Source organism: Lepisma saccharinum, chromosome 14, assembly GCF_977018435.1.
Source record: "Lepisma saccharinum chromosome 14, izLepSacc3.1, whole genome shotgun sequence".
Lineage (NCBI taxonomy): Eukaryota > Metazoa > Arthropoda > Insecta > Zygentoma > Lepismatidae > Lepisma > Lepisma saccharinum.
The window spans coordinates 53,802,812-53,821,970 of record NC_139242.1 but is presented as its reverse complement, the minus strand read 5'-3'; the positions used below and the strand labels follow the sequence as shown (position 1 = coordinate 53,821,970).

General features: G+C 39.5%; 1 protein-coding gene across 2 annotated transcripts in view; it reads right to left on the bottom strand.

Annotated features, from left to right (window-relative positions):
- LOC145998891 (uncharacterized) overlaps window positions 1-17,987 on the bottom strand; it is a 141,588-nt gene extending 123,601 nt beyond the window's left edge. For both annotated transcript variants that reach the window (XM_083135610.1, XM_083135611.1), the window contains exon 1: window positions 17,777-17,987. In XM_083135610.1, the coding sequence (XP_082991736.1) occupies window positions 17,777-17,852 (76 nt within the window). In that variant the 5' untranslated portion in view covers window positions 17,853-17,987. The remainder of the gene's footprint in view (window positions 1-17,776) is intronic.
- Window positions 17,988-19,159: the final 1,172 nt, after the last annotated feature.

Here is a 19,159-nt window from a genome sequence, read left to right as displayed (position 1 = left end):
GTTTTCTTAGTTACATAGCATAATCCTGTGTTCTGATGAAACTGGTATCTGTTGAATATTCAGGGTTGGAAACACTAGCATTTGCCACGACGATGAAAGAATGAAAGAATTTATAATCTCGCACGCTGATGGATATTAGAAATTTTAAGCTACAGAAACGTGAAGAATCAGGCAATTACCATCTGTTGACATTTGAGAAGAGAATGTCTCGCTCAGGTTTTGACAGGTAGAAAGCAGGTGGGCGACCACACTCATGCGAGCAAAGTACGGTGGGTTGTATAAACATCAGGTGATAAAGAGAAAACAGTTTCCCGTAGGTACTCCATACGGTGTGAAGCATTGGCATATTCTGAAAATTTGACCTGGTATACCGCAACAATACTCACTTTCCCAATAAATAATAGGCAAAAATAAGATTATTCTTGTTTATTAACAAAACAATAAGTTATATATAAATATAAAGATAATAGAATTCAAAAAGTATTGAATAATTCAATTTACTTTACTAAGCAAGAAGCAAAAGCATGCAAGTAAGACAGAAACAGGAGTACGATAACTTCAAATTTTCCGGGAATTTCGACATTTTCCATAAAATTTAACTTCTAATCTAAAATTGAACCTGGATTTCGCCGAATAAAGATAAACTTCCCTTCATGTAGCAGCACAGCCTCTGCCAAGCGAGGCGCAGAAAGCATTAAGGAACAAGCAGTGTTCTCCCGCCAACGCTGTTTGGAGCTGTGGAACTGACCACGCAGGCTTTTCTTCTTTTTTAATGACCAATCACACACTTTTTATTCGGCTCCCTCGCCCTCTCACCACCCAACCGCGGAGAAAACAAGTCGTCAGAAGTATGCGATGAAGAACGATCAGCAGCGTACGTAAAAAAGTCTTTAAATTCTTTAAATAATAAATTCTTGTCTACAAGCTTGTTTTAATAGTTTTTATAATACATAATGAGCAATTGCCCAATAAAAATAAATGTATAAAAATATAACGTTAAACGCGGTAACATAAAGAATACACCAATGGTGCGTGGCCCAGAAAACCTAATTGATGTTGAAAAATTCAAGATGGAAAAATAGATTGTATGTGAAATGAGTAAATGTAGGACATAGAAATCCTCTCGCCACAAACATAAAAAGAAGATATTGCCGCCTCCTTAGTGACCACCATTAAAAATAATTCAAGTACTAAGCACAATTTAAGAATATGACAATATCTAGCCCGATAATATAACCAGCGCCTCAAACACCTCAAATCATCCCATTATTAAAAATAAAAAAACAACCAAAAAGAAGAATCAACTGAAGTGAAACTGCTTGGAGCTCCAGCATGCATGTAGCCAGAATATTATCTCGGGGAGGGGGGATCGTCCCTTATACGCAGCCGCCATCTAAAGGCCGAAAAGTGGGGGGTAGAAGCCTTGAAGATGAATTTCTCAGTATATTACAACTAATTATAGAAAATGTTCAATCCTGCTTGTGAAATAAAATTAATTACCACTATACACTACTTCCAATGAAACACTTGTAGGATTTCTGGGGAGGCTTCAGCCCCCAGAGTCCACCCCCTGGCTACGTGTCTGAGCTCCAGCAGCAAGAAAAGGGGCATTGTGAAGGAGCTGTATTCAGTATGGGTTTCAAAATTATGTTACTGAAGCATCGTTAGGACGATGGAGGAACTGATTGAGAAAAAAAAATCAGTACTCTAATCTGACTCCCATCTGACTGCTACGCGAGAATCCCGGGTTCGATTCCAGGGGCAGGCAATGCTTTGGGCTCATCTAGACTTTAACCAATGGTTGAATCGGTATAATGTGACGGGTGCAAAACAGCATAAGTGCTGACGTACTCACAATTTTAATTTCAATCAATCAACCAATCGAATTTTGTTTTGCGCGCGCGCGTGTGTGTGTGTGTGATGGGGGTATATATTGGATATATATTGGACAGGTAAAACAAAATTTGCAAAGTCCTTGCATTGTTTTTGTGCTCCTGGCCTCTTGCGTATATGAAACCTACAATCACGAAAGAGAGTGTTGGGTTATCTACCGTTCAGGTTAAAAGTCGCGTGATTGAAGGGAAGATGTTTTGCATGTAAGGTACCCTTTGGAGTCTTATAGTTATGATGAGTTGTAAGTTGGTGTTTTAAGTCCACCTTATGCGCAGATAGGCTAATCGGGACTGGACCTACAATTTAAAGTGGGATCCGAACCACTATGTGCCTCCACCGGCTATCGAACCCGGAAACCCTTGGATACAAGGCGACAACGCTACCACTGCGCCATCGGCGAGGTCCTTGGAGCCTTGGATTACATACAGGTCAGGTATATATAAGGACCACAATATCCACTTGAAAATAAACAATGGGGATTATTATCGCATTTCATGAGTTTTATGAATGAAAGTTTCCTTCCCAATTTCTCCTAAACTAGAGGAACATTACTAAGATAATTCAAGCATAAATAGTTGACAACCCACAGTTTTTAATTACCATGTTACAAAATCTCTGTCATGAGAAAGATGTAGAAATTTTGTTCTATGAAAAGCCTTCATTTTTTAAAGAGCCTAAATAAGCCTATTGAAAGTCAATGGGATAGTTAGAACACCGAAGTGTCCGTGACTGTACAAGCAATCAATTAATCAGTGGGTTTCAAAGTATGGTCCCTATCATGGTCCTGAGACTGCACTTGAGAAATACCACTTGTCATGCAATGTCATTATTTGTGAGGGGACTACATAGACTGAAATCCTCTAAAACAGCACTTTCCTCGGTACAATGGTATGCATAAGTATTGCTAAGCAAAAATGTCCATCACCATGTTTATGCAATTTGCTCCACCCAATGAGAATTTGAAGAATTGGAACAAAGCCACCAAACAAGTGCTGACAGCATTTGCGCCGACACACTTTAAAATCCATTCCATAAAATCACGTCTGATGCAAGAGATAAATTAATGAAAATAGTTTGCCGAGCAATACTTGTGCATCTCACTGTACATCACAACTTACAGCTCAGGCATAACCAGTTTTCCTCCATTCCTTGCACTTAACCTTTCAACTGTCGAGGATGTCTAAACAGAAGGACAACAATACGGATTTAATCTAATTGCCATCGCATATCACGTGACCTAACACAAAAAAAGCGTCACATAATCCACCAGGAATAATTAGGTGTGGGTTTCTTTTACAAACATCCAGACAAATCCCAAAGACAGCGTGAACAGCTTAAAATCAATTAGCATGTCACTGAACCCTTGAAGGTTAAAAAAACCTATCCCACACATTTTACCGGATTACTCGGAAAAAGAGGCTCAACTAGGAATTCATTTAGATCGGTAATGATCTAGCACTCTCTTCAACGATGACAACGCATAATTGAGACATCTGCAGGCAGGGAATGAGTCTGTGTCTGTCGGTGCCATTGGGCTAAAGCCGCCAAGTCAAGTTTTGGTTCTGGAATATTTTGACCGTGACGTAACTACAGAGTCTGCTAAAGCATTTAACCTCACTTGCTAATGTTCTCTGATTCCGTCTGCAGCCGCAAGAAACCATGTCTGCATACACGGGCGTGTAGTGGGTGTGGGTGGAATGAATCGTCTAGATCCGAAAAAGGAAGAGGCGTACAACGACAGTGAACTGTTTGTTTGTCCCAGTGCGAAGAATGTACCACGTGTGTCAGAAGGCCAATAAAAATGATTAAGATTTAGATCGGCCTTTCCGATCGCATAAATCTTAACGCTGTGATTTAAGCCACAGAGGGATAAAGCTCGCAGTTGTATCGGAGATTACTAGTTACCAGCCTCTGGAAAGAGTAACTTTGGTGGATTAACTATAACTGTAACTCTCTATTTTGCGATAACGGTAACGTAATTACTACTTACTTTTACAGGACCTCTTTTTTTTTCTACGCTTAAATGTTACCTATGAGAAGAATTCAATGGCGGATTCAGGAGTGATACTTGAAAGGGGCGATTTTGACTCGGAAGTCCATTCTAACCAATATTTACATAATTTTTATGTAAACAATATGTAGCACTGCTCCGTGGTCTATACGGATTAACGTGCACACGGCGAAAATGTGGTTACTGGTTTCGAGTTCCGGACAAGTAAAGGATGTTTATTATTTTCCTACACATCATTATAATCAAGGGTTATAGTATATTTCCATTGTCGTGATCAACCTAACGATATAAAGATACGATGAAAAGTGGGGAAACGAAGATAGATTGAATTGGTGTTTCACGTCCCCTTTATGCACAGTAAGAATAATCGGGACTGGACCTACAGTTTAAAGTGGAATCCGAACTACTATGTGCCTCCACTGGGTATCGAACCAGGGACCCCTTGATTACAAGGCGACGATGCTAGGGAAACAATGACATTTTCTCTCACCCCTGTCGAGACAGGAAAATGTTAAAATATACATAAAGCATCGGGATCGTTATTTGTTTATTTATATTTGATTTGAACTGTAGATGCAGAAGACCTCAATAGAGAATTAGGAACAAATAACAAAAATAATAATTATAATTGACATTCGCTATTAGAATATTTACAAAATTTTCATAATAACCATTCATAATATTCTACACCAATGAAATAAAGGATAGCTTACATATACAATATTGAGATACAAATAAAATTAGATTAAATTTAATATATGCAAAAACCTAGGCCAGGCATTTGGGAAGGGCGATCTCCTCCATATCCCTCCCCGCCTGGAAGACTTGGAATGACAAGAACAGGCAAATTTTACAACTCAGTCCAGGGGTGCCCACAAGGGGTGGGGGATTATGGCGCAGGTTGCACCATCGAGATTTGGGGGGGGGGAATTTTTCCCTTTAAATAATATAAAATTCAACATTTATATCTTTTTCGAAAATTTATGTAAAGATTTTACACCTTAAATGCAGCATATTTAACCCATTAGATGAAGAAAAGAAAGTGTTTAAGGGTATTATCGAAGGTGGGGGTGGGGGGGGGGGGGCAGATATCCAACTTTTACATATTAGGCCTTAATTGACATGTGGGTTCTGGGGGGGATTCTGAATTAAATTTTTCGGGTGACAGTACCCAACTCTAGGTCTTAGATTATTGCGGGTATTTTAGTTGGAGGGGGATTGAGCATTACATTGAGGGGATATCCAATTCTTGTATTTTGCTGTTGTCTTGGACTGTTGCGGAAATTCTGGTGTGGAGACTGAGAATTAATTTTTTGGAGGAGGCAATATTCACTCTTCAATATCAACAGTAAGTATAAAATTGATTGAGTATTAAATTTAAAGGGGGAGATAGAAAGCTCTTGATAAAGTGTTAAATCTTAGATTGTCAAGGGATTTGTGTAGTGGAGAGAGAGTTCGAACATTAAATTTTGGAGACTGTATTTAGCGATATAGAATCCACACGTTTTCGACCCCGCACGTGCCACAAGAGAAGCTGGAAGAGACTAAGAAAGTATTGACATCCTATTAAATTAATATTCTTGGAAGCCTGCAACGAAATGGATGTAAAAATTATGTTGCTCGCTTCGCTCGCAATAATGCGTTCCTAGGATGTGTGTTTGGCGCTTTAATGAGGTGAATGTGAAGCTTTTATACTATAGCTGCATTACAAGACAAGCGATATTCTCAATTATGATTCTCAATTAGGGGTGGTCTTGAGTGATGGGCTCCCTGTTTAGGGAGGAGGGGCAGATCAAGTATAGTGTTCAGTAAAGCTAAGGAAAAAGTTACTTTCGGTAGACACGCTGTCGTAATTAAATACTTTGTGTGGATTACGATATGGTTTGAGGGCGCGAATGATATGATTTGGGGGAGACGCACGCCATGATTTTGGGGGGATGTAATTGGCCTTGGGGGAGGATGGGCACCCCTGACTCAGTCTCCTTGTGCTTGTGTTTTCTGGAAAAGCTGGAGTGACGGATTTCCATGGGAGTAGGCTATGGCACGGAACTTCATCTAAATTAGACAATTCACGCTTTAGTGTCGTACGTTATTCCTGATTGAATACAACAATTGAGACGAAAATTTTTCGATTAATTGACTGGTTAGAATGCAGTGTTATTTGGATAGATTGATTTGATTTTTTTTACTTCGCATTTCTGTCGATTTTGGCTAATCGCGAAGATGACAGTGAGTGATGATTAGGGCTCGGAAGTTGAAGATCTATAAATTGCCAAAAAAGACCTATAAAAAGACCTAAAAATATCAAAAGAGGACCTAAAAACGGAAAAAAGGACGTATAAATGTGATCCAAATTAATTGACTTCAGTTTTAACCTCCCCACCCCCTCCCTCTGCGCGGCACCTTGAGATCTTTGCAGGCGTGTGCTGTCTGGTCGTATACACCGTGCTGAAAGCTTCAAAACAAGCGAAAGTTGCCACTTACAGCGCGACCTTTTAGACAAATTACGGTTAAAGGATCTTGTACCGTACCTGCTTCAGTCGTCCAAAAATGATTTTCTCTCGTTTCAGGGATGGCTCAAATATATTTCTTTCTTTCTTTTGTTTTATTTCTTTAGTACAGAAAGGATGTTTAAGAGGTGATGAACTGATGATGATTCGAATTGAGAATGGGCAGTAAAAACTTAGTCGAAAGAAGGTGAAGTTGCAAAAAAAGCCGTTAAGACCTAAAAAAGGCTAAAAAAGGACCAATAAGCCAAAAACGCCGAAAAAGGCAAAAAAGGATAAATAAAACCCATCTTTTTCTAGCCTACAATAACCCAAAATGAACATATATTATGTTGGGCCTCGTCTACGGACACTATATTCCTTTTGCGGAATGTCTGGAGTAAGAGAACGCGAACGCGTCCTGCGTGCATGTTGCGGTGTGTGCCTCGTCCAATGAACGCGCGGAGGGGAAGGATCGCGCGGGAGGGGGCGACTCGACTTGTCATTCGCGGTCCAGTAGTTTTGTGGGAATTCTGCATTCAGGAGAGCGCCGCATAGTCTGGCCCCGCCCACAAGCTTTCGCCTCTGCGCGTCGCTACTCCAGACATTCCGGAAAAGGAATATAGGGAAAAAAAAGGATTTTTCCTCAACTTCCGAGCCCTAGTGATGATATTACGAAATTGATGAATGCATACTCACAAAGAACACCCATGCCCAGCACAATATTGAATCAGGTACCCCTGGCGTCGTAGCGTGTTGTGCTAACCACTCCGCCACGGAGGTCGACAGTGTTGACTGGACTCTATCCATTGTCTCGATCTCCTACTACTCTTCTAATACTAAGTTTCGAGACAGCAGAACCTTTTCTCTCGTCTTCAAGTATTAAAAAAGATTTTTGCAGGTGGTGTGGATCGAACTGTTTACTACAACCCAGTGCGTTAAGTAACTTCATGGTCCTCACCGCTCCCTTGGCTAGTGGTAACCGACTGCTCTACGCAGGGGCTGCGCCAGGGGGGGGGGGGGGTGCGAAGGGGTGCTTGCGTACCTCTTAATTTTCTTCCGCACCCCCTTTCACATACCATGCGCGTGCACTCCAATACAGCAAGGCCAGCACTGGTGGCACACAGCATAAGTGTTACAAATTAATTCTTTAACGTTTGGTTTCTCATTATTTCTTCCGGGTTGCCTCAACAGAATATCAACCTGCAAGCGTTCAAGGTTCGTCCTTTTCCGATATGCGGCCATCAACACCCTCTCGCGGCCTGTTAACAAAACATCTGCGTAGTATCACCACCCTGGCAATGCCATCAGAAACCCGAAAAATACCCCGGCGACCTTCAGGGATCCAATGGGAGGGGACGTTGTGTGGACAAAGCTTGTTTTCCAACCCGTCCATTGACACATCCGCCAAATAGAGTTGGTAAAACTCGCTGGCCGCGGTCACACTTTTTCAAGCGCTTTGCAAGGTGAAAAGTTATGGCTTTTCAGGCGGGTGAATTTCTATTTGTTTGCTTCAAAAACTTTAGTGTTAGCATTGTTTACTATTTATTACGGAAAGAACTACGTGGTGCCAAAGTGGGTTTGTGAATATTGCAATGTGTGAAAATCTTGAAAATTGTTTTAATCATCCGCGATCGTCTGTTGCATTAAATACGTTTGACAACAGACCAACTGAAATTCGAAAAAATGAACAACTGGCCAGGACATTCATCTTTCCCTTAGACGTTGGAAACAGTATCAGGTAGAGTGCTAATTTTTTCATTATAACGTACCATGTAGAAGCAATGAATTCTTGGTTTTCTTAATTTTTCGGGATCTGCTTCCCCAACGGAAAATGTCACCGCACGCCACTGTCACACACCTATTTTCAGTCGAAAATACTGTTATAACTCTTCACAGACAAAAAGCTAAGAATAACACAGAAACAGTTTCTAGCAACTAAACATTTGTTTAAACAGGCGATAAACAAATTACATGATTATTCATCAGTTCTAAATGCTCTTTAGAAATCGTGTATATTTGTTTACCAAAAAACTTATCCAAACCTGTTTTCTTAATTCACCCGAAAGCACTTATAACCTTCATAGTGTCATTATATAATTTTACTTTGGAGTGAAAAGGCTTTATTTTATTAGAAGGATGATAAGATTTATGAAAATCATATCGTGATACTGAGCGTAGGTACTGAAGAAATACCACTATTATTGTATACTACAGGTAAGCCGCATTTACTTCTCTGCACAAGTTGTTGTTGTGGTCAAAGCAAGCAAGGAAAATTAATCAAGTCACTAAGAATTTTCAGGTTCACTGGCATATTTTCATGGAAGCCTACTGAAAGTTCTTTGGTATTTGATGCAATGGCTAAACCACACATGCATGTTTCATTTTCAACATCGCACCGCCTAAATTTTATTCCGCACCTCTAGATGATTGATCCTGGCGTCGCCGATGGCTCCACGTTACTCCACCCTGCTTAGAGCATCGGCCCCACCCACCGGACCGGCCTCTGTGAGGCAATGGTTAGCACAGTACGCTAAGACGCCAGGGGTCTCGGGATCGAATCCCGGCCTGGATATGAGTTTTGTTTATGAATGTCCCTTCATTCATCTTGTCATCACTCAAACTTATCCTCGCGATTAGTCAAAAGTGGGAGAAAAGCGAAGTAAAATAAACCCAATCAATCAATCAAACTTACTCATTTGAAGACGAGAGCAGATGTACTCCCTCGAAACGTTGTACTCGTATTAAATTAAGTGTCAGTAGTAGAAGCAGTAGACAATAGTTGATTAGATTGATTGATTTGGTGTTTTAAGTCCACTTTATGCACACTAAGGCTAATCGGGACCGGCCCTACAGTTTAAAGTGTGATCCGAACCACTATGTGCCTCCACCGGGCATCGAACCCGGGACCCCTTGATTACAAGGCGACGACGCTACCACTGCGCCATCGGGGAGGCAGAGTAGACGATGGATACAGCCCAATTGCCATTGGGAGTTAATAAGGAACCATCGTCACTAACATTCAGAGAATCACTGAATGGTGACAACTAAAATGTACGTCAGCGATCAGGCTATTTGCACCCACAGCGCCGTACAGAGAGAAGCTCGTAGACGAGTTAAAATCTTGGCTTTGGAACAGAGCTCCAGGAAGAAGAAAAGTATGTACCGCCAGTACATCCAAAATAATTGGTGTTTACCCGGCACCAAAGTCACATAAGGGAATGGCTCCAGTAGGTACACACCAAACATTGGTCAACATAACATGTTTTGCAGGGGTAAAGAGTGAAAACTTAAGGTTTTAACACAACTAAATTGTTGTAAACAACGCCCGTTTTGACACCATCCATTTTACCACTCTCCATCTGATTGATTTTACTCTATCTTTATACAGCGTTATATAGTCACCACATATATATATTTATACACAAATCATACATAACTATGTTCTTTCATTTTCCATTTATCCTTTATGTGTTTCTACAAGTTGCTGACTTGCTTACGTCCATTGTAGTTATTGAATTACAAATTCAAACGCTTACAGAATTTCCACATAAACGTGGAACTACAAATCCAAGTTCACATGCCTGAAGTTATCATGTCATTGACCTATATGATAACAGCTGTACTGAACCTCGGCAGATATACGTCATAAAGACAGGCCGACACGTAGACAAGAAGACAAGAAAAAGGCTGTGATTTTCCTTTAGAGTTGGAGGTGGTTACGATGAATAAGAATTCATCAAAGGAATACTTTTCTTCGCGTGCATTGAGTCATTGGTGTGCTCAGAAATTTCGAAAGACGGGAGTTGTGGTTTTTTTAGTAGTCGGTACTATATTTTCCCATTTCTTGTGTATATGGCGTGTTCTTTTTTTAAAAAAATTGGATCAAAAGATAGATTATTATACTTACCAAATCATCCCGAGCACGCCTCTGAATTGCATCGTTGCCAGTGGCGATCCTAGGATATGTTTCGGTGGGGGAGGCAAAGAGGTGCCAAATAGTTGATGGGAACACCGTACTAAATTATTTAATAAGATTTGTAGGAAGTTTTGTAACTATATACCTCAACGCATCAATAAATAAAATACACACACATTATGATTTGACTGATTGATTAAGTTTGGCTAATTTAAAAAAATGAGGATTAATGATGATAAGATAAAATTGATAAAGGGCCATCACCAACATATATGGACAACACAACACGAGCTCCCCAGAAGATTATACTGGGCGTGGGTCCAGGCGTCAGTGCTACAAAACTTTATTTATAAATTTCCCTGATGGCGTGGTAGTAACATCGTTACCTTGCAATCAGGTAGTAACATCTTGCAAACAAAGGATCCCGGGTTTGATACCCGGTGGAGGCACATTAAACAGTGGGAAGAATCCAACTTAAAACTATAGTTCCAGTCCGGATTAGCGAATTTGTGCATAAAGTGGACACAAACATTCAAACTCCTTCATTTTTGCCACCCTCCTATGGTACAGTGGCTCTCAAAAGTTTTAGGACAACGACATTTTAAACTAGGCAACCCAACTTACCCAAGGCGTTATTGGGTTGCGTGTATAGTAAGGCTAAATTTCAGGGTTGCCACATGCACAATAGATATTTATAAAATACGCGAAAGAAAGAAATCCAAGTATTATTGTATAAAACTAGAAAAAAATATCAGTATTACATTTGTTGCAAATGAGAAATACTTTCTGAAAGAAAGAAAATCTATTTTCTGGTATTTCATAGCTGATGAGTCTACACAAAGGAAAAGATGAGAGATGAAACAGAAGGAGACAACAGAGAGCAGAAGAGGGAAAGCAAAAGGGGAAAAGGAAAAGCAAAGGAGGGAAGAAAATGAAGGACAGAAGTGGATAGGAGAAGTAATGAGGAAAAAGGCAAAAGATTCGAGAAGAGATGAGGAAAATAGAGCAAAGAGGAGGCAATCAGGATGAGAGAAGAGGAATTTGAAGAGGAGAGAAGGAGACGAGAAGAGGGAAGTGAAGAATAGAGTGAAAGAGAGATGAACGAAAAGAAGAGGAGGAGAGTGCAGTAGAGTCGGAAATATAAGACAAGCGAGGAGGTAAGATGATTCGAGAAGAGTGGGATGGAGACAAGAGAGGAGAAATAGAGGGAGGGCGATATGAGATAAAGCAGAGGAGAAGGAGGGGAGAGAAGAAGGAGAAGGAGAATAGAAGAACAGAAAAGACTGGAGACGAGAGGAGGGAAGATGTAGTTGCAGAAAATATCGTCTAGGCGTCAAGAATTGATGCATTGATCAAATTATCGACATGAAACATTCAATAACATTTTAAAATGTATTTAAGAATGTATTAAATTTGTGCGAAATGCCTTTTGGTTGGGTCAGAGCAAGATAAAATCTTCCACGTAAGATCTTTGATTTTACCTGCGATTATACCACTAAAAACATGAATGTAATTTTAATATTTATAAGAATTATCCAATTTTTCTCCACTTCTCGGTTCGTTGAAATGGAGATTTTGTTATTTCACAATTTTCATCATGTGCAATTCTCCATTCAAGTTCTCGCCGATTCGTAGTACCATCGTTTTCTTTGTTATAAACAAGTATTCTTTGCACATTACATGTAGGAGGAGAGTTTGATCTACATTTCCCATTCGTCAGCTGCTTCTATCAGCTTTCAGGAGCGCAAGCTTGTATGGTAGTGGATAACGTTGAGGATCGTCAACCTGACGGTCGTGGGTTCAAACCCCGCCGGTGGCAGAAAATTTTCATACGTTTTAGACATATCCCATTGTGCACATTGTCCACGCCGTGTGAAACGGAATGATTCAGTTTGGAATTAACGATTGGGTGGAGGGGATATAACAAAATCTCCATTTCAACGAACCGAGAAGTGGAGAAAAATTGGATAATTCTTATAAATATTACAATTACATTCATGTTTTTAGTGGTATAATCGCAGGTAAAATCAAAGATCTTACGTGGAAGATTTTATCTTGCTTTGACCCAACCAAAAGGCATTTCGCGCACCCATCTAATACATTCTCCAATACATTTTAAAATGTTATTGAATGTTTCATGTCGATAATTTGATCAGTGCATCAATTCTTGACGCCGAGACGATATTCTCTGCAACTAAGATTTCCCTCCTCTAGTCTCCAGTCTTTTCTGTTCTTCTCTTCTCCTTCTCCTTCTTCTCTCCCCTCCTTCTCCTCTGTTTTATCTCATATTGCCCTCCCTCCATTTCTCCCCTTTTGTCTCCATCCCACTCTTCTCCTCTTCTTTTCGTTCCTCTCTTCTTCTCTCTTTCACTCTATTCTCCACTCCCCTCTTCTCGTCTCCTTCTCTCCTCTTCAAACTCCTGTTCTCTCATCCTGATAGCCTTCCTCTCTTCTCTTCTCTTTGCTCCATTTTCCTCATCTCTTCTCGCATCTTTTGCCTTTCTCCTCATTACTTCACTTATCCACTTCTGTCCTTCATTTTCTTCCCTCCTTTGCTTTTCCTTTTCCCCTTTTGCTTTCCCTCTTCTGCTCTCTGTTGTCTCCTTCTGTTTCATCTCTCATCTTTTCCTTTGTGTAGACTCATCAGTAGAGCCGGAAGTTCAGGCATTTATTTTCGTTAAAATAGGCAGGCAAAAAGGCATTTATAATGTGGAAAATAGGCACTAAAATGAAAAAAAAGCAAAATAAACCGAAAAAAGGCACATTTGGAAGTCGCTTAATTTTATCTATAATTTCTGGCAACATGTTAAAATATACATTGGGAAGAGAATTTCAATTTTCTCCGTCTTGATTGCACATAGGCCTATCTACAAGGTGTTTCTTTAAGTTCTCAACATTCATTAAAAGTCGTCTGTCAGAGAGAATGTTTTTCATAATAGAAAATGATCTTTCTACTTCGACAGAAGTTATTGGAGCATACATAAAACAAGCTAATGTAGCTGGACTCATTTCGGTAACAGCATTTTCACCTTTTAGAATATCACAAATTGTTTTCAATTATTTCAAGTCCTCATTTGCACTCACTACCCGTTTGCACTTTTTCGCAACAGCTGACCCCTTTTCTCCTGGCACTTCCATCATCTGCTGCATAGATTCCTCGAAGATTTTCATGGATGCTACAAGAGTCTCACCTCTTTTTTCTAGCTTTGTAATTGTCTCTGGCAATGCACCATAATGTGCAAAAATAAACAACAGTTCATTCTTCAGTTCTGAATAGCACAGGAGTTTTTTCACTTCACGAATTGAAGCCGCTTCATTTTCTGGAAGAGCATCTATCACCTCACTGATTTTTTCAAGGTTGTTAGCATAATATAGAGCTGCTGATATCCAGGTTCCCCATCTGATGAATTGAAGACTGGTTGCGGAGGTAAACTAAGCTCGGATGCAACTTCCTTAAATTTTCGGGTTCCGAGAGGGAGATTTCAGAAATATCTTCTTTGTGTTCGAAATCAACCTGTCCACTTCAGCAGTCAATCATGCACAAGGAAATGTTAACCGAAAGGCAATATCCTAACTGAGCATGAAATACTTTTTCTCACACTTTTCTCCTTCAGCAATGTTGAAACATGCATGAGTTCAATATTACTTAAATAAGGCGAAAATCATTCACATAATAAACGGAAGAAAAATAAATGCCAACAACGTTTTTTTGGGAGAAAAATAATTTATATACACATTTTTTTTAAAAAAATGGTCAAATTTCATTGAAAAGGGCAAGAAAAGCATTATAATTAAAAATAGGCAGTGGGGTCCCAAATAGGCAAAACAGGCGAAATGAAAAGGCTTCTAAAACATTCGAAACAACATAAGAAACGTATATCCGGAAAAATTTTATGAATATATGCAGTAGATAAAAAGAGGCACTTTGCCAAACTTCCGGGCTCTACTCATCAGCTATGAAATACCAGAAAATAGATTTTCTTTCTTTCAGAAAGTATTTCTCATTTGCAACAAATGTAATACTGATATTTTTTTCTAGTTTTATACAATAATACTTGGATTTCTTTCTTTCGCGTATTTTATAAATATCTATTGTGCATGTGGCAACCCTGAAATTTAGCCTAACTCTACACGCAACCCAACAACGCCTTGGGTAAGTTGGGTTGCCTAGTTTAAAATGTCGTTGTCCTAAAACTTTTGAGAGCCACTGTACATAGAGTACATATATTGAATTCCTCTATCTCCATAAGGACCCCATTTATCCAAGATATGTCTTTATAGTGTGGAGACTAGAGAAGAATCATGTGCACGAAATGCTCGTCGCATTAGTCGCGGCAATGGAAATAAATTTAAACAAATCTACCAAAGCTAATGTGTAGATTGACCTTGAACAAATTCTGAGATTCAGAAACAAGAGAATACAAACTAACTGAACGTTACTTAAACCTGGCCTCCCTGGTGATGTAGTGGTAATGTAGTCTCCTTGTAATCAAAGGAACCCGGGTTCGATACCCGGAGGAAGGACATAGTGGTTCGGATTCCAGTCCAGATTAGCCTACTTGTGCATAAAGTGAACTTAAAACAAAAACTGTCTAAAAAAACTCTTGGCATTGTTCCAGTAATAACTTGGGACCAGCTTCACATCATTCTACAAGCCTTGCATATCACATCCACAAAGCTTAGGAAAAAAAATCATTATTTCGAGAAATATTTACTCGCTTGAATAAAAGCTTGCAAGAACTGAAACTGAATATTTAAGTGCATAACGGCGTTCTGCATGGACGTCCGCAGGATTTTTTCCAGGAAGTGGCAAGCAAGGTATTTTTTTTCCAAGGGGGAAAATGAGGCATATTTTTCCTCATAATAGTGATGGCCCCTCAAAAAACATTATTTCAATCTGAAATTATCATGTTCCTTTAACGTATTTATAATAATTAACACAAATTACTGTGGCTGAAGTGAAATGATGTGTGAAATATATAATTTTCAGGTGGACATTCATTTCCGCAGCTCCCCTCCGGACGTCCATGGCGTTCCGGTTCGTGAAAATCTGTTCATATTTTTTTTACAAGATATCTTTAACTACATTTTACTTTTCAGTGTAAACTAAATTCTAAATACTTTCCTCTACGTGGAGGAGATGCGTTGTTGCCGCGAGGAGGTTTAACAGAGTACGATGAGTATGTTGGCTTCATCTTTTTGTACCTTTTGGTTCTATATTTTACCCTTCATATTTATTTTATTATTATTTGTCGCATCTCCTGCCGACCTCCGTGGCTGAGGTGTTAGCACAGCGAGCTATTGCGCCAGGAGTTGCGGGTTCGAATACCGGGCTGAGAATGGGTGTTCTTTGCGAGTGTCATTTCATATATAATAACTCATCGTCGTCGTCGCGATTAGCCAGAAGGGGCAGAAAAACGACGTTAAAAAATGAAAACAAAATAATCTTATCTGGTTGATTCGATTCTTCTTTACATAAATTCGGTTGTCTGTTTCTATGGCCATTCTTTTTTTCTTATATGCTTTCAACTTTTTTTATTTTTCGTGATTGACCTAACAACATAAAGTGGGCAAACATTTTCCCCAGTTGGACGAGCTGATTACAACTCATGATTTCTGTCTGTTTAAATTTTAAAAAGGGAAGAAAATTTTACAAGACTCGTGTCCAACTTGTTATATTATTTGATGTGCATGTAAATATTAAGAATAATGCTAAAATATTTTTCAAAGCAGCTAAAGAGATAGGCTTGGAAGTTAGCAAAGAGAAAACTAAATATATGCTTACAGACCGAAACCAGGTGTTAGGTAATAATCAAAATCTAATGATTGATAACAACTCGTTTGAACCAGTTTCCAAATTCAATGATATTAAATGATGAAATGATATGATGAAAATGATATTAAAGAGGAAATAAAAAACAGGCTTAATTCAGGAAATGCATGTTACTTTTCTCTTCATAAACTTTTTTAATCTCGTTTAATATCTAAAAAACTAAAAGTTAAAATATACAAAACAGTAATTTTGCCTGTATTATTATATGGATGCGAAACTTGGTCCCTTACATTGAAAGAGGAACATAAATTGAGAGTATTTGAAAATAAGATCCTTTGGAAAATATTTGGACGTAAAAGGGATGAGGAGACAGGCGAGTGGAGAAAGTTACGTAATTTGGAAGTACATAATTTGTATTCATGTCCAGATATTATTAGAATGATTAAATCAAGAAGACTTAGGTGGACAGGCCATGTGGCACGAATGGGAGAGGACAGAAGAGTTTACAGGATTCTTGTTGGGAAACCTGATGGTAAGAGACCTGTAGAAGGCCAAGACGAAGATGGAGGGATAACGTTGAGATGGACCTAAAGGAAATAGGTAGGGATGGAAAAGAGTATATAGATCTTGCTCAGGATAGGGACAGATGGAATGCCTGTGTTGCTGCAGCCATGAACCTTCGGGTATAAGAAGGCTAGAGAGTTAGTGGTTAGTTAGTTCATGTAAATATTTTAATGTTAACTATTATTACTTTTAATACAGTGCGTAATGTCACTAGTCATTAATCTCGTCATGTAGCAACCAGAGACAAAAAAAAAAAAGCAAAACACAGTTTTGACGAAAATAGAGCGTTTCGATTCGTGAAAATTTCCATTTAAACCTTGCTCCACACACCAAGGACACCCTCGGTCACTCAGTTCAGTAGCCTTTAGCATCTCCTACATCGACTCCCAACATAAGAAAAACTTTGCAATTGAACCAATTTTTACTCCAGAATTAGAATATGCATTGTCCAGGTGATATTTAGGGTGTTATAAACGTGACTGTTTTCTCGTGAAATATTCCCTGTCTCCTTCACATCGATTACTTTCCTGGTGGTGGCGCTACTTTCAGGGATTCGAACCCGGAACGCATTGTCTAGCAGCGCCCTACGAGCTAGATCAATGGATATTGGCAAACGTTACTGAAAATTTAATGTACGTATATATACACACGCCATATTATTGCAACCGAAAGAATTGGTTTTCTCGTAAGGTTGATATCTTCAGCCAAGGGGTTATTCAGAATTTTTCATTTGGGGGATGTACGTCCAAATTTAGGGCGTATAAGGGTCCATTTCGAGCCAAAAATGACCATAAATTGGGCCTTTGTGAAAAATGTTATGGGGATGTTGAGGAACTTTTGGGAGGGTGTTGGGGGGGCACTGTCTTCAGCGACCTCCAAAGAAAATTTGGAAGCAATTACGGCGTCAGAGGGAAGTAGGTGGGCGGACACCCCTTGAGTCTAGTATTCCGCCCCATTGCGGAAACTTGGAAAATTCCTCTTGAATTTCTGTATTGCATTTAGGACTGTATTAAACGTGACGGCCATCAGAAATATCCCCCTCGCTTTGCTCTCTACACACTTAGGAAAGCACCAAGCAAAGAACAGCTGAAGCGGATGTACAATTGTAAAAAGAAGAAGAAGCCACTCACCTGTCAATTCCGCGGTCCTTACGACTGTCGAGAAGCACATCCATGCCGCAAACAAAACACTACCCCACACGTTCATTCCGGTGCCCACTGCCGTCTGAACCACCCTACACGCACCGAACCACTTATTGAAGCTACGATTTCGTTCCGAGTCTCATCATTTCATTTCTCCGTATTTATATCGCACCGCAGATCAGCACATGCCGGCTGAAAAGCCTCGACTCTTCACAACGCGACTCGATATGGACGTAAAACAACCCGCCTCTGAACTGAAGTCGTTCTCTCAAGGGTCGAAATGTTACGACGCATGCGCAGCAGCCTTCACTCCTTATTTTTTTCCCCCTTTCTTTTCGCTCGGCGTGGAGCTGAAGCTGTCTTGTTTTTATGATGTTTATTTATTTCTTCCTAGGCGAAGAGTCTGCCTTGACATTAGTCTCGCTTGTAAGATTAACCCTACCCGTACCAATAGCCATCCCATACGGATCTCTGCACTACATCAATTATCGCCGACTGCTGCGACATGGGTAATAGTCTCGACAAAAAGGGGCTCTGTTTTCCATTTGTATTCTGCAGGAAGAACAAATGTGAACCAGTTAATTGCTTCTTTATAATGTTACAAATATAATGCAGCTACCGATATTATTTTAATTTTAATTTATGTGTACGATATGGGCAGGGCCAGTGCAAAATATGCCGTTTATCATACTATTTCTTGTGAAGAGACTATGGCTACAGAAAAAAAATGCTTGTTTGAATTAACAAAACACGTTTCGTTAAACTTCCTGGTAACTAAAAAATAGTAGTATTTACTAAATTTGGCAATGTTGATAAAACTCTTTGGTAATTGTAAACAAAGTGTAAACAGCCTCTAATAAATGGGTACCTGGAGGGGGAGGGGGTAAAGGCGGTCGGGGTGTGGTGCTGATTACATCACCTCTACAAATGGCCGAGATCGTGTAGGTATGGGGTTCTAACTCCACCTCCCCTCCCCCTTTTTAAGCTTTCATAGCATGTTGCAATGTGCAGTGGATAGGTTTAGTTGGAAATTTGGGGTCAAAATTGCCTCTATGAAGAATCTGTGGGAGGTGGTAACTGTTTTCGGAGGGTGTGTTACTAAGAAGGACGCTGGAGGCGTTGTTGAAATAATCTGATATACAAATTAGTACCAGAAATTCCTTGCATGTCCTGACTTATTTTTCCTTTTTGTATATTAGATCAATTCAATTAAAAGGAAATTCAATAAACGACATGGTCGTGTTTGCCTCGTCAGGGATTCAAAGTGAAGACTACAGATAAAAGAGCCATTTCTTTTCTTTAAACAAATCTAATGGATAAATATGGTAATATGCACGACTAAAAAAGTCGCGATAGGACTAAACAGGCAGA